Raw genomic sequence first — 14,206 nt, 5'->3', positions numbered from 1 at the left:
TTACTAAAGGCAATATTTCCGCCTTTTCAAATGATAAGCAAAGAGCTATTTCTGGTAGGATAAATTTCCACTGCTTATTCCTGCATTGTCTTTTTCCATGAGAAAGAAATGAAGTGCAGTGGTTAGATGGTAAGAAAGTACAGAGTTCTAATATACCATCCCTCAGACAAGTTACCTGACCTTGGGGCCATATTCTCGTCCCATTTGTGATATTTTTTTCTAGAAAAAGTAAAACTTTAAGTTCTGTCTGCTATCTTTTCTCCATCTTCAGCCCTTAAATCTCAACTCTCTTGTAATTTTAAACAGACATATTGTTAAGCAGGTCAACACCTGCAAGTTCTTATCATCTGGAATGGCATAAAGACTATTCCATAAAGGAAGAATAAATTCACTTAATAATATAATATCAAATCAGTCCAAAATTCAATGAATAATTTCCTACATTCTATTTCAGATAGGCTTTTCAATGTAATGGTTAAGAGCACATACTGGGACTAAATTATCTGAGTTCAAATGCTAGTTCTACCACTTACTAGCTGTGAAGATTTAAATAAATTAATCTCTCTGTGCCTCCATTTTCTCATCTGAAAATAGAGAATAATAGACATTCATTACAGGTTGCTATACCTGGCAAAGAAAAAGCACTATATGATCGTTAACTATTACTAGGATTACCTCAGGAAATACTGAAGGGCATTACCTTTATCTCACTACTATTAGTTAGTACTATTAAGCAGTTATATGTAACAACAGTGAATGTTCATCTGTCTTAGGTCACATAAAACAATTCTGTTGCTAAATAAGGAAAAATGATAAGAATAAATTCTTTTCTTCAAAATAAGCTTTACCCAAGACTAAAGTTTTACCAATAACACTGTATACACACACACACACACTTGACTGTGAGAGGCAAGACATTCTACTTACTTAAACCTGCATGTTTAAATGGAAATAGTCAAATGAAAATCACCACCACAGCAGCCTAGTCTAAAATACTGCCATATTCTGAAACATTGATCTGTGAGCAAAATACATACTTCTGGGGAGATCTGTTATCAATTTCAGCCTTTAGTCGTAAATTCTCCCTCACCAGGCCACCATTTTCCAATTTCAATTTTTTATTAGCCTAAAAAAAAAAAGAGTTGAAAATAATTAAGCACCAACTAAAACAAAGGTGGTATGTAAAAATTACAACATGAGCCATCTGTATTTTCTTGATTGATAATATTAGAAAACAATACAGAACATGGCCTTCAGAAACTTAAAAATCAACACTGGGAATGACTCCTGAAACTGTGAACACAACTGAGCATTTTAAATCCATGTTCCCCAAACACTTTGCAAATCTCCTATCCAGGGAAATAAACAAAGCTATGTTAGTTAGCTTAGAGTCATTAAGGGACCACACTAATGGCAAATGTGTTTTGTTTTGTTTTTCTTTTTCACATATTTCTAAGCAAGATTCACTCTAAGCAAGGTAACATTTCATCACATGCAAGTCCTGGTGAACTTACGATGAAGAGTTAATTCTTGAGCTAAGAGATTCATTTCTTGGTTGCTATTTAATTTAATTTTTTTTTTTTTTTAGTGTTAACAAATCAAATTTGATTAAACCACTTGCTTTTTTCAAAAAGCAATGCCCTGGCCACAATTTCTAGGGCCCTCAATGCTGATTTGGGTCAGCATTTTCTAATAAATTCCATGGATTCTCCCTTGATTAAAAAAACCTCCCAAATGTGACTTTCTTTCTAATTGTAGAATTCCTAAAAATTATCTAACAAGATGCTAGCTGCCAGGAAATCCAGAGGCTCAATACTGATTCTGAAAAGTAGTGTTTAAATTTTAGTCTTCTTAAAAACAGCTTCCTCTAAATTCTCTAGTCATTGCATTTATGTGCTCCAAAAAAATGAAAAATAAGACTCCCTAAACTAGAAACCAACCTCACTAATATGGGCAAGGGAAATTTTCTGACTAGAACATTTACATTCAAAATGAATAGGTCACAAGAAATACTGTCAACAAAAAATGTTTAAACCAAGAGGTCTTAAAAAATATTTCAAAAATTTGATCAATGCTTTGACTAATTTCCAGAACTTCTGACTATATTACTTGCCCACCCACACACAAATGCAGCACAAGGATCACAAGAAAAGTAGAATAGAGGGCATTTTGGGGGAGCATAAAGCCTAACTCCCTTACTTAGACTTATCCAGGTTCCTTTTGGGTTCTGAGCACCTGATTATCTTCATGGTTGCACACCAACCAGGGTTGTGGAGGGGTAATTCTTTACATGACTGATGAACACCATTATTGCCTCTCTGAAGATATAAGGAAAGCCACTTCTTCATATATACAGACAATGAATTAAGCCCTCAAGCAGAGCATCACACGGGGAGGCACTTAGTGAATGCTTTTTGATGATGTTGACAAGCTTAAATTAGAAACTCATTTGATTTCCTTTCCCCATCCCTGCCCCCTACTACCATGTGACTATACTTCCAGGTCTCTCAACAGTCCTGTGGCTCCCTAATACTTCTCATTGTGGGCTCACTGATTTCTCAACTATCAGAGACATTTTCAAGTTCAAGGAGGTTGGGTGAGTATAGGCTAGGAAAGGCAGAGTTCTGCCTACTTTTTGCACCTAAAAGAGTGATTTAGACTTCAGTTAACTATTCTGTATCCTTAACAGTGATTGAGTAATGTCACCCGCCTCATGATGGCTCAGTCCAGGAAACGTCAGTAAAAAAGTCCATTTCATTCCTGTATTTGACTTATGTAATTATTTTATGCTTCACATTTGAGTTTTATCTCTGAAGTCCATTTCTTTTTATTCATGTATGCCCCAGTTTACATCTATTACCTAATACTATCACCAGGCATCCAAAATGGGCTTATTAAATATCTCAAATAATTGTGAAGTCACAGGGTAACTTTGGGCATTGACTTTAACATGTGACCATTAAAAGAGCAAAGAAAAACTAACTTTGCTTCTTTTACATACATTCCCCCATACCACCCTTATGAACAAAGAATAATCTTCACCCAAAGCTTTATGCTCTAAGAAGCATTTATTGCAAAAATTTAAATGAGGTTTAATAACTATGAAAGAGACCACACAGAGCTTACTGGTGGTAGAAAACGAGGCAGGGAAGCTAAAGGGGACAAGCAGAGTCATAAATCTTGTAACTTCCCAGTTGCCATCCCTTTTAGTGCCCTTTAGTGTCTTGTAACAAACCAACATACTAATGTTGGTCATTAATACCCAAAGAAACTACAAAGTTTCCCTGAGCTTTTAAGTAACTCAGTGTAATTGTGTCTGTAGTTTCTTTCTTCTCTGAAAGCACTAAGTTCCCTTCTTCATCTCATTTTGGTCTTTCTAAGCCCAAGCAGCATTTATTTTATATGTGGAAGAGGGCTTACCCCTAAGTTGAAGATGCTTTTCTACTTAACCTCACTGAGGATGTGAGAGCCAATATACAACGGTCCTTCTTAAAATATCAAACAGAGCTCATTAATGAGTTCAGGAGGCAAGACTTAGTAATTTAGCACAAGAATGATATTTTAAGGGAATGCAAATAGGTTAAATGAGTGGTTGTAGACCTAAGTACTAAAAAAACCATCTCCATTCAGCACAAGACTCCACTGTAGATAAACCTGAAGTCAAGTTAAGGCTGGTGCCTTGAGACAAGAGAGCACTACAGTACTGATTGTGAAATCTTGAATCTATCTTCCTTCCCAGATTGGAAAATCCTAGAAGTGTGTCTTTTTTACCTATTCTCTCTCTATCTTGTTGGAAGATGGAAGAATAATTGAAAAAAATGAGCCAGTCAATATTCTTTTACATGGAGTAGTCTAAAGCAGCTCACTGCTCTTGGAACTAGCCTTTAATTATCTATTTACAATCTTTAAAAGCAAAGAATGGTGGTGCTAAAAAAGAGAGAGTAAAAACTTTTGATGGGTGGGGAAATGGGTACGTGTTTGATTACATGCACACAGGGCAGTCACTGACCTACGCTTTAAAAAAGGCAAACCACAAAGGGGGGAAATAGAAACACATCATTTCAACTGATGTTACTCTTCTAGAAGAAGATGCAACCTCATATAGAAGCACTATAGAGGCTCCAATTATAGTCACAAATGGAACCACCTGATATGTCTTGGCAACTAATGATATTTCACATTTAAAAAGTCTTCTTACTGCATATAAGTGGTCATCCAGAGATTATGTCCTTCCCTCACAAATCATCTGATGAGTCAAGATAATACGGCTGTTTATACCTTTGAAGGAGCTTAAAATATTACAGAACTTTTAAAACAACCATAATAGACTTTTTAAAACCAAAACTTACCTCCTTTAACTTCTCCACATCATCTTTCGCCCTTTCATAAATTTCGTTAGCTGTTCTGAGTTTTTTCTTCCACTCTGTCACGGTGTCTGGGTCAACTGCACTTGGGCTGTCCGTGACTAGAGGTTTTTCTTCACTTTGGTTGCTCTGCACCAAGGTTAAAGGATCCAGAATAGTCTTGATCTGTGATTCCAAGCTTAGATTTTTACTCTTAAGCTCTTCTACCTCTTTCTGCAAGCAATCTATTTCATCCTGAAAAATCATTACATCGTAGTCATGAGGCAGACACAGACAACAAACACATATGTATGCTAAACCGCAGCCAATATATCTTTAAATTTTGTACCAAAAATTCTACAGATACACAGTCTTTGTACAGCAGAATAGTTTTGTGGAAAGAAAGTCACATATAGTCTAAATTCCCAACGTGTAGTCTGACTCTGACTCTTGGCATTTATGCTGTTTTCATTTTAATTCAACGACAGTTGTCGTTTTTAAAAAAATGCCAAATCTTTTATTCTATTCAAGACATCATCCAGAAAACAAAAAAAGTCACATGGATTCTGGCAGAAACATAGATTCCATTTCCTAAGAAAAATTTAAGGTACCTTAACTGCTTTACTGAGAGAAATTAAGAAGTACAGTTGTCCCTTGGTGACCATGGGGAGCGGATTCCATGACCCCCACAAATACCAAAATCCATGATGCTCAAGTCCCTAATATAAAATGTCCAGTACTGCATTTGCATATAACCATTGCAAGCCTCCCATATACTTTAAATCATCTCTAGAATACTTATAATACTTGATATCATGTAAATATTACATAAATAATTGTTAAATTACATTGACTTTTATTTGTATTACTTACTATTTTTTAATTATTAATTTTTTCAAATAAAAGGGGGACCCAAAACAACAACAACAAAACAGAATTATCTTTTGGAGGGTGCACCCCTTGTAGTACAGGCTTCGCCCACAAAATAAGTGTTCTAAGAACTTATCAGCATGAGTGTATCAGCTACCGCTGTTGTGAGAGGCTGCATTCGGCTTCAGTGAATTTCTTTGGGAGATTCTTTCAAGCATTTGCCCATGTCACGATGGGAGATTTATGATTATACCTCCCAAACCATGCTGAGTGCCCCGTAGTTTTTGACCAAAATGGCATGACCCTTGTGCCCACCCTCCATATAAACCCAGTCTCAACCTGAGCAACTTTTTTGTTTTGTTTCCCTGGATGAAAAAAGTTCTCAGAAAGAAAGGCTTTATGGATATGGAAGAGGTAAAAAAACAAAACAAAACAAAACAGTAGAAGCAGTAAACGGCATAAAAATTGATATGTCTAAAAACTTTTGAGCAGTGGAAAAAGCAACTCAATAGTTGTATTGCATCAAACGGAAACATTTTGAAGGTGATTGAAGCTTAAACATGTAAGAATAAACACATAAGCTTTTATAAATAGATTCTGAGGTTTTTGGGGTTCCCCCATGTATACATATTTTTTTGAGTTAGGATCTCTCTCTGTCACCAGGCTAGAATGCAGTGACACAATCACAGCTCACTGCAACCTCAACCTCTAGACTTAGGTAAGCTTTCTGCCTCAATCTACCAAGTAGTTGGGACTAGGAGTATGTGCCACCATGTCCAACTAATTTTTTTTTTTTTAATTATTTTTTGTAGAGACAAGGTCTTGCTGTGTTACCCAGGTTTGTCTCAAACTCCTGGACTCAAGCAATGTTCCCACCTAAGTCTCCCCAAGTGATGGGATTACAGGTGTGAGCCACTATGCCTGGCCTATTTTTTTCCAAATATTTTTTTATCACAGTTGGTTGAATTCACAAATGAGGAACACGAATAGATGGAGGTTCATTGTATAGAATTGATCAAGGTGATCATTAGGATTTTATTTGATTTTATACTTCTATATTTGAAGTAGGATTAAACCTATCTATCATTTCCTTCCACTTTCCATCTCAGAATAACACCTGCAGTTAATTTTTAACTTTTCCAGATTCTGGTTCTTCAATTACTATAATTGACTATAACAAGCATTAGTTTTCCCACTCTGGAACTGCTTATTACCTTAAATCGAATCACTAGAACTCTTTTCTGTGATGCCACTCATTGATTAAAAAATGTCACCGTAAACCAAGGTTGTTAAAAATTCTGTTGTTAGAAAATAAACTCCCATGTAGCTCAATATGCCAATGATCTTTCAAAAGATTAATATAATTAGTATTTATACTAAGTATGATAAATATTCATTAAGTACATAATAATACGTTTTAGAAATAAACATAACACAGATAGTATTATTTACTATTTTAAGTTGCAATAAATTTCCAGTTAAATTGCATTATAAAACAAGAAAATCATCGTTTGAATATATTAATGAATAAACAAATACAATCACATATGTGGAAACACATATGTTATGTGGAAACCACATATGTTATGTGGAAACCACATTTTAATGAGCATTTATTTGATCATTTATGTCCCCATTGCATTTCAAAAAATTTTTGAGGTAGCTGAGATTTTCTATATACAGTTTAACTCAAAAAATATCGGCAATATTCTCCTCTTTTGTCAACATAAAATGACAACTAGGCTTCATGTGCACCATCTTGAAAGTATATGTATTTCCTCGCATGAATTTATTTGTGAAAATTCCATCACCATGTCAAAAAAGTCCATTCACCTTTAGACAAAAATTAGAAAGTAGTATATATCACACTAAAATCTCTGTGCTGGTAACTGACATAAAATATAGTATTAACTAGAATTGATCAGGCTCATAATCATCAGTGAATTTATAGGCAGAAATAAACGATGATTGTGGGAGTCAGAATGACTTTCACAAGAGAGTGTCTTTCCATTTCCTAACTTCTTGAGGAACCAAATATATAAGGACATATCTCAAAGGTACAAATTTTAATTTGTTTAAAAAAAGGAAAACAATGCTTCCATCTGTTCCTTTTCTCTAGAATCCTACACTACCTGTTTCTTTGTACTTGCTTGTTAAAACAAAACAAAACAAAAAAACTTTTCTTTTTAAAATAGGAAAGGAAAACATTTATCAAACAAGGTTAGTTTGTTTTTTGAGTCAGTGTCTCACTCTGTCACCCAGGCTTCAGTGTCTTACTCTGTCACCCAGGCTGGAGTGCAGTGGCACACTCACAGTTCACCGCAGCCTCGACCTCCTGGGCTCTTCTGCCTCAGCCTCCCAAGTAGCTGGTACTACATGTGTGTAGCCCCATGCCTGGCTAATTTTGGAAGTTTTGCAGGGATGAGGTTTCGCTATGTTGCCTAGGATCTTGAACTCCTGGACCCAAGCAATTCTTCCACCTCAGTTTCCCAAAGTGTTGGGATTACAAGCATAAGCCACTGTGCCTGACCCAAATCATATATTTTTTAATAGGCATTTAAAATAAAGTTTCGTTGAATGTTTACTCTGAGAAGTCTGGGAACTGAGGTAGCTCAGTTTTACCTTGAATTCATTGCTGACACCATTTTAAAACATTAATTATTATTTATTTACCTCATATTCCTTGTGGAGTAATTCAAGTCTAGTTTTCCGAAGGTGCTTCCTGACTGTATGGCTTAGTGTAGGTTCACTTTCACTTGTTCCCCCTACAGGGAAAAAAAAAAGAAACTTTTTCTTATTTTTTATATAGTTCCCCAGCTTAATATCTACTTTTTTCCTTATATACCCATTTGGGGCTGCCATGTAGGCCTTTTCTCTGTCCTAATCTTGAAAAAAAAAAAATATTAAATAACGCCTTAAGAAATACCGTAGTAAGATATCATGTTGTGTTTACTTACCTACATATCTTATCATAGTATATGCAATAGAGGAAAGGGCTATATATGATTATCACAATAGGACAACTGCAAATTCTAAACACTAGACAATTAGTAAATAATGATAAAACCAATTATTACACTGTATTTAACCAACAGATTATATAAAAATATTTCTAATTATATAAATATTATGTATAAGTAATTATAGCCAAGACATTCAAATATGTCTGGTTACTGATAACACAATTGAAAAGATTACTGTTTCTTTTCACTGATTCTATCAACCCAGTTACAATGGATTATGAGTCATAGTATTAATTGTATGCTGTGACTTGTTACAAATACAATAAAAATGAATTCTTTCTGAGAGCTCTTCAGTGATACTGTGTACTTTTTTTTGTATTCTTCTATTCTTCTTAGCATTATTATAATAGTAAGGGCATTTTACAGATGTTCTTTTTAAGAACATTCTATCCAAATGCAAAAATGAATGGTTTTCTTTGAGAAAATTTATGAAATATCATGTAAGTATGAATGAATGAAGGCAGAAGAAGAGATGTGAAGAAAAGCTGGAGGAAAAATATTCAGATATAATCATCAAAGCTCATATCCTGCAAGAAAAGACTTCACTCCTTGGTGAAGTTCAGTACATTAAAAAAACTAAAGATAGAGAATTTAACCCTGTAGCATGCAACACAACAGAGAATTAGTCTTCTGCCAGAATTCACCCAGGTAGGTACCTTAGAGTCAACTCTGACTCTGCCTTCAGATCTCTTATTTTCAAAGTCCCATTAGTTCTTCTTTTGTCCCTAGCATATATCTTCCTCTCAATTTCCTTTGTAAAAATCTCATTTAAGTCAAATTTCCCTAACTTGGGACGATTACAATGACTTCTTTAAATTTTCTGAAATGTGTTTTCTATACTTGGCTAATTATAGGCTCACTTTCAATTTTTCCTAAAGCAAAACCAACTAAAAATCATTTAAGTCTCTGTAATCTAAAGAAATAATTTATATGACTCAGATTTTAAAAATCACCAAAAAGGTTTAAAAGTTTTATTTTTCAAGGATCCTCTTGTTCAAACTTTACCCCCCCACCCACACACACATTAATGTGACACTGAATTTTAATTTTACCCTTAATCCAGACTCACATCCTCCATCATTTGGGCAAGACCCTCCTACTTGACCTACTTACTCCTGTCTCACTCATGCAGTCCAACCTATATATCACCACCAAAGTAATATTCCTAAAGACATTTTGGATCATACCCTTCCCTTGCTCAAAACTGTCATGCCCACTTTACCCTTCTTCTCATCCACAGAGCAAGTCTGATTTAGTTGTCATTCAAGGTTCTTTACACCAAAGTCACAATGTCAGTAGTCAGATCCAAACTAGACCACTGATCGTTTCCAAAACATGCTCTGTGTTTCTCTATATCTAAACCTTATATCATGCTATTCTCCCTGGAGGAAATGCCCTCCTCATCTTTACCAGCTGAAATTGTATTTATTCTTAAATGTCCAGCTTAAAGGCTACCTATTTATGAAACCCTTCTCAATATTCATAGCTAAACGTTCTTGCCTGAACTCTCTGGGCCTTTTTTTATGGGGGAGGACTGGGGGGGAACTTTAGCACCTGCTGCTTTTCTTCTGGTCCACACCCACAGTCAGTACTAGAATGTAAGTTTCATAAAGCTATAAGAATTATTTTCCTTAGCATTTCTCATAGTGCCCTGTGCCCCTCAGCTGCTCCACATATACATTTACAAATTATTCATCCATCCAGTAACATCATTGAAAACAGTATATTTCAGCCTTCTCCCAAATATATATTTTTTGGAGAGTGTTTCAAACCCTATTTTTACATGCATAAAAAATAGGCCCTTACCTATAATCTCTTTGCAAGGATTTTCAGAAGTGATAGGGACTCTGCAAGCTGGACATTGGCTATTGTTCTTCAACCACAAATCGATACAAATTGAGCAAAATACATGGTTGTTGATGCATATGACAGGCTGGCGTACCTTTGAAAAAAGAAACATTACTTTTAGTTCAGGACAAGAGTCATAACTACAATCCCAAATGGTTTAGTTTAAAGCACAAAAATTACTTCTCTATAGTACAGCACAGGAGGTATTTAAAGGAAGTGTATCTAGAACTTCTAAAAAATACTGCCTCTGTTGATCACATTGTTATTTAAATGTATATAACCGAGATACCGGCTAAGAAAGTTGTTCATGGAGACCGAAATTGTTGACATACAAAATGCTTTATTTTGACTCTAACCACAACACAACATTCATGCCAAAAAGAAAATACTTTTTGTTGTACTAAGGCTGGGATGATTTTCCTCAAATTTTTCTATTTCGGCATTATGGAATGACAGAATTCGTTTTTTTGTTGGTTTGTTTTTTGTTTGTTTTAAAAAAGATCATTTAGTACAATCATCCATCTGATGCTTGAGTCCTTTCCTCAACTCGTTCCACTATACAGTATGACAGAATAATAGCAACCCATTATTAAACATTGACATCTTACTAGAAATTCCCCCAAACCAAAAAGTAATGAAAGCTAAAACAATCTAAAATGCCCAAGACCCATTCTCAAGTATTTTATAATCTAAACAGCAAACGATACTGACAGAAATACTGACATATACCAAATACACAAATCCTTGACTCCATTTAAATATAACAATATCTAGCCGGGCTTGGTGGCTCAGCCTGTAATCTCGCGCCTTGGGAGGCTGAGATGAGTTGATTGCCTGAGCCCACGGGTTCGAGACCCGCTTGGGCAACTTGGCGAGACCTCATCTCTACAATAAATAAAAAATTAGCCAGGCATGGTAGTACGTGCCTGTAGTTCCAGCTACTTGAAGGCTGAGGCGGAAGGATCGCCGGGAGTGGCCACTGCACTCCAATCTGGGTGACAGAGTGAGACTCCAACTCAAAAAAAAAAACTATCTCACATTTACAGTCATATTTTATGAAGGGCTTTTACACACATTCTCTTTCTCTTATCTTTCTCCATCTCTCTTTTTAAAAATATTACAAGCCTGTGAGGTAGGGTAAATACATTTTACAAATAAGAAAATCAAGGCATGAAAAAATTAGGTGCTTGCTCAGGATTAATCGGGTATTTTGACTATGTATAGTTGTTTTATCCAGAGAAAAATAAAAAAGAGAGAAGTTGTCTTGGTTTTCTTAACATTTATACTACCTGATATTACATGTTTGCTTGTATATTTATTAGAATGGAACCTCCATGAGAGGAAGAACTTAAGTCTCATTCATTTCCTGGTACCTAGAAGATAGCCTAGGCATTCAACAAAGGTTTGTTGAATGAATTAATTGCTATTATGACAGTATTTAACATTCAACCAGTTGGGGAACTTGCCAGATGGAAATAGTGACTTAATTTAGTATTTTAAATAGCTTAGTATTTTAAATAGCACAAATTAAACAATTAAAAAAAAAACCTCACAAAATGCTTAGACTTTCACTTTAATTTACATCTTCACTGTGAAACTCAAAACATTTTATAACCATTTTCAATATTTCTCTGTTCTAACAATAACAAGTCCAGTGTAGAGCCCTTCTGCACCTGGAACCAAAACACTAGAAGACCAGGGGAAAGCAGAGCAAGTGGAGGGAGAATGAAGAGACAAAACCACCACAACCCACTTGTGCTGCTCTATTAGTATTATTCTGCCTAAAAAGGATGCTATGAATATTCATTAATTTCAAAGAAATCATAGATGCATGGCTATTCATGACAAGCAGACAGTCATTTGAGTCTCAATGCAAAGAGCTGACTTCAGTCTGGCTTTCCAAACAGTTTGGTTCTCCTTCATTATGAACACTAACCTAAGATAACTACATAGAGAAGGTAATTAAGGATAGATTTAAACTTCCTCTTGGAGAAACCTAATTCTAATACATTCATCTCAACTGATTTGACCGTATTCATTTAAAAAAAAAAAAAAAAAAAGGCCATGAAGCACAGTAGCTCAAATTCTTTTTCCTACTAGCACCCAGAAGTGAATGCTTATCAGGTATTCCTGGTCAGCGTCTGAAGTGGCAAACAAGCCTGAACTTTCCAGGTTCAATTTTTTCTTAATTCGGAAGTCTAGACCACAATATTTTCACATATGTTTTAATTTCATCTTCATGTCATGAAATCTTTTTAGAGCATAAAAATCCCAAACTAAGTACCATGAAGATACTGCCTCATTTATTCTATAACTTGCCCCAAACACACATACAACACACACACCATAACCTTGCAACATTCCTGGAAGTACTATATGCCCCCAAATTAAGAAGTTTGTGTAAAAAAGAGTTATCTTCTTGGACTTGTATCTACTTTTAGAGTAGCAACTCATTTGTATAAGTTATGAACTTATCTGAAAGTGGATGAAAGCCAATGCCCAAGACATAAAATCGTGCACTTTATATAAGAAGATTCAAGATGCTCTCCTGCCCCCTGTAAGAAACACATTGAAAAGCAATCAATATTTTCTATGTATTTGCTCCCCCCAAAAAGGTTAAATATCATCTCCCCAATCTACAGCATTATGTGCCACTCAGGGTGATGCTATCAAATACTAACATGTCAAAGACAAAGGAGGAACAGGTTTCATACAAGGTAAAAATCAAGAATTCTGTTTTCAGTCATGTTAAATTTGTGATACCGAGTCTACTTTTAAGTGAATAAGTTTAGGAAGGTAGGTTTTGAGAGTCACTGGCATAAAAGATAATGGCAATTAAAGACACAGGAGATCCCCTGAATGGACAAAACAGCTGGAGAAAAGGCATTCTAGCAAATAGAGGAAGATGGGGAGTAAACAGCAAAGGAAACTGAGGAAGAGGTGCACTGTGATGTAGGAAAGGAGAATATGGTATCACAGAAGTCAAGAGAAGAAAGTTTTTCAAGAGAGAGGCAGTGGCCAGATATGTAAAATATTGATGAGAGACTGAGTTTGATGTGTACTGAGATGTGACTATGGGATTTAACTACATGGAAGTCACTGTGATCTGTTCCTGACAAGTACTGTTTCAGCGAATGGTGGAGATGGAAACCTGACTGGAGGTTGAGAGACAATGAAAGATGAAGAAGTGAAGACAGAGAATACAGACAATTCTTTCATGTTTTGCTGAAAAGGAGAGCATACAAATGAGACCATGGTTAGGAATGCCAATGGGAATGATACAGTAAAGAGGGGATATTAGTGATGGAGGATGAGGGGAGGAGGTATTAGAGCTATAGGCAGCCAAGTCCCTAAGAAGTCATGAGGGGAACGGGATCCAAGGCACAAGGGGAGACTGACTGGCTTATATAGGCGTGAGGATCTGTCTTTTGTAACAGGAGGGAAAGCAGGATGTGAGAACAAATACAAAGGAAGATATGTTGATGGAAAAATGAGGGAATTCAAGTTCCAATTGTCTCAACTGCTTATATTTTGCCATTAAAAGAGGTGAGGTTATCAGCTGAAAACAAGAAAGGAGGAAAGGAGGTAGGATATAGATTTGAGAAAACAGAAGAAATAAAGCAGTTGTTTGGAAAAGCGAGAAAGCAAATTTACTAGGGATATGCAGCAGGATTAATACACATTGTTGAGTTCCTATTTGAGGTCTGTGGTTTCAAATGCAACTAAGACCAATTAACATAGGTGTGCACTTTTCTTATTGATATTTAGCTGCTAGGGTTTGGGCAGGAAGTAGACGAGTAGTTTGGTTTACCCAGAATTGGGGTTTTGCCAAAGAGGGAGAGATAGAGACTGATGATAACAAATGACCATGAATCGTAAGAGAAATTAGTACATAAGTGGTTATGATGACAAAGATCATTTGGAGGAAGATATGCCATGTTTTGGTGATTTTTTTTTTTTCAAATTGTTAACACCTCTGAAATCTGATTGCTGTATCCTACAATTGTAATTGACAGTGTTATTCAATTTTTTTTTTTTTTAGTGATTCATAAAATATTGGCGAATCTTAAAATCTATGGCTTCTTAGGACTTGATATATAATACCAGCATCTGGTGACAGCA

The 14,206-nt window shown here is 35.5% G+C and overlaps 1 protein-coding gene across 1 annotated transcript in view; it reads right to left on the bottom strand.

Annotated features, from left to right (window-relative positions):
- Window positions 1-14,206, bottom strand: part of RNF219 (ring finger protein 219) — a 41,093-nt gene that overhangs the window by 19,318 nt on the left and 7,569 nt on the right. Inside the window, exons 2-5 of the mRNA XM_008051517.1 lie at window positions 10,043-10,178; window positions 7,887-7,978; window positions 4,350-4,598; window positions 1,038-1,126 (exon numbers count right to left, since the gene is read on the bottom strand). Coding sequence (XP_008049708.1) covers window positions 1,038-1,126; window positions 4,350-4,598; window positions 7,887-7,978; window positions 10,043-10,178 — 566 coding nt within the window. The remainder of the gene's footprint in view (window positions 1-1,037; window positions 1,127-4,349; window positions 4,599-7,886; window positions 7,979-10,042; window positions 10,179-14,206) is intronic.

Source organism: Carlito syrichta, unplaced genomic scaffold (assembly GCF_000164805.1).
Source record: "Carlito syrichta isolate Samal-C Ts95f unplaced genomic scaffold, Tarsius_syrichta-2.0.1 Scaffold183029, whole genome shotgun sequence".
Classification (NCBI taxonomy): domain Eukaryota; kingdom Metazoa; phylum Chordata; class Mammalia; order Primates; family Tarsiidae; genus Carlito; species Carlito syrichta.
This window is presented reverse-complemented; position numbering and strand designations above follow the sequence as displayed.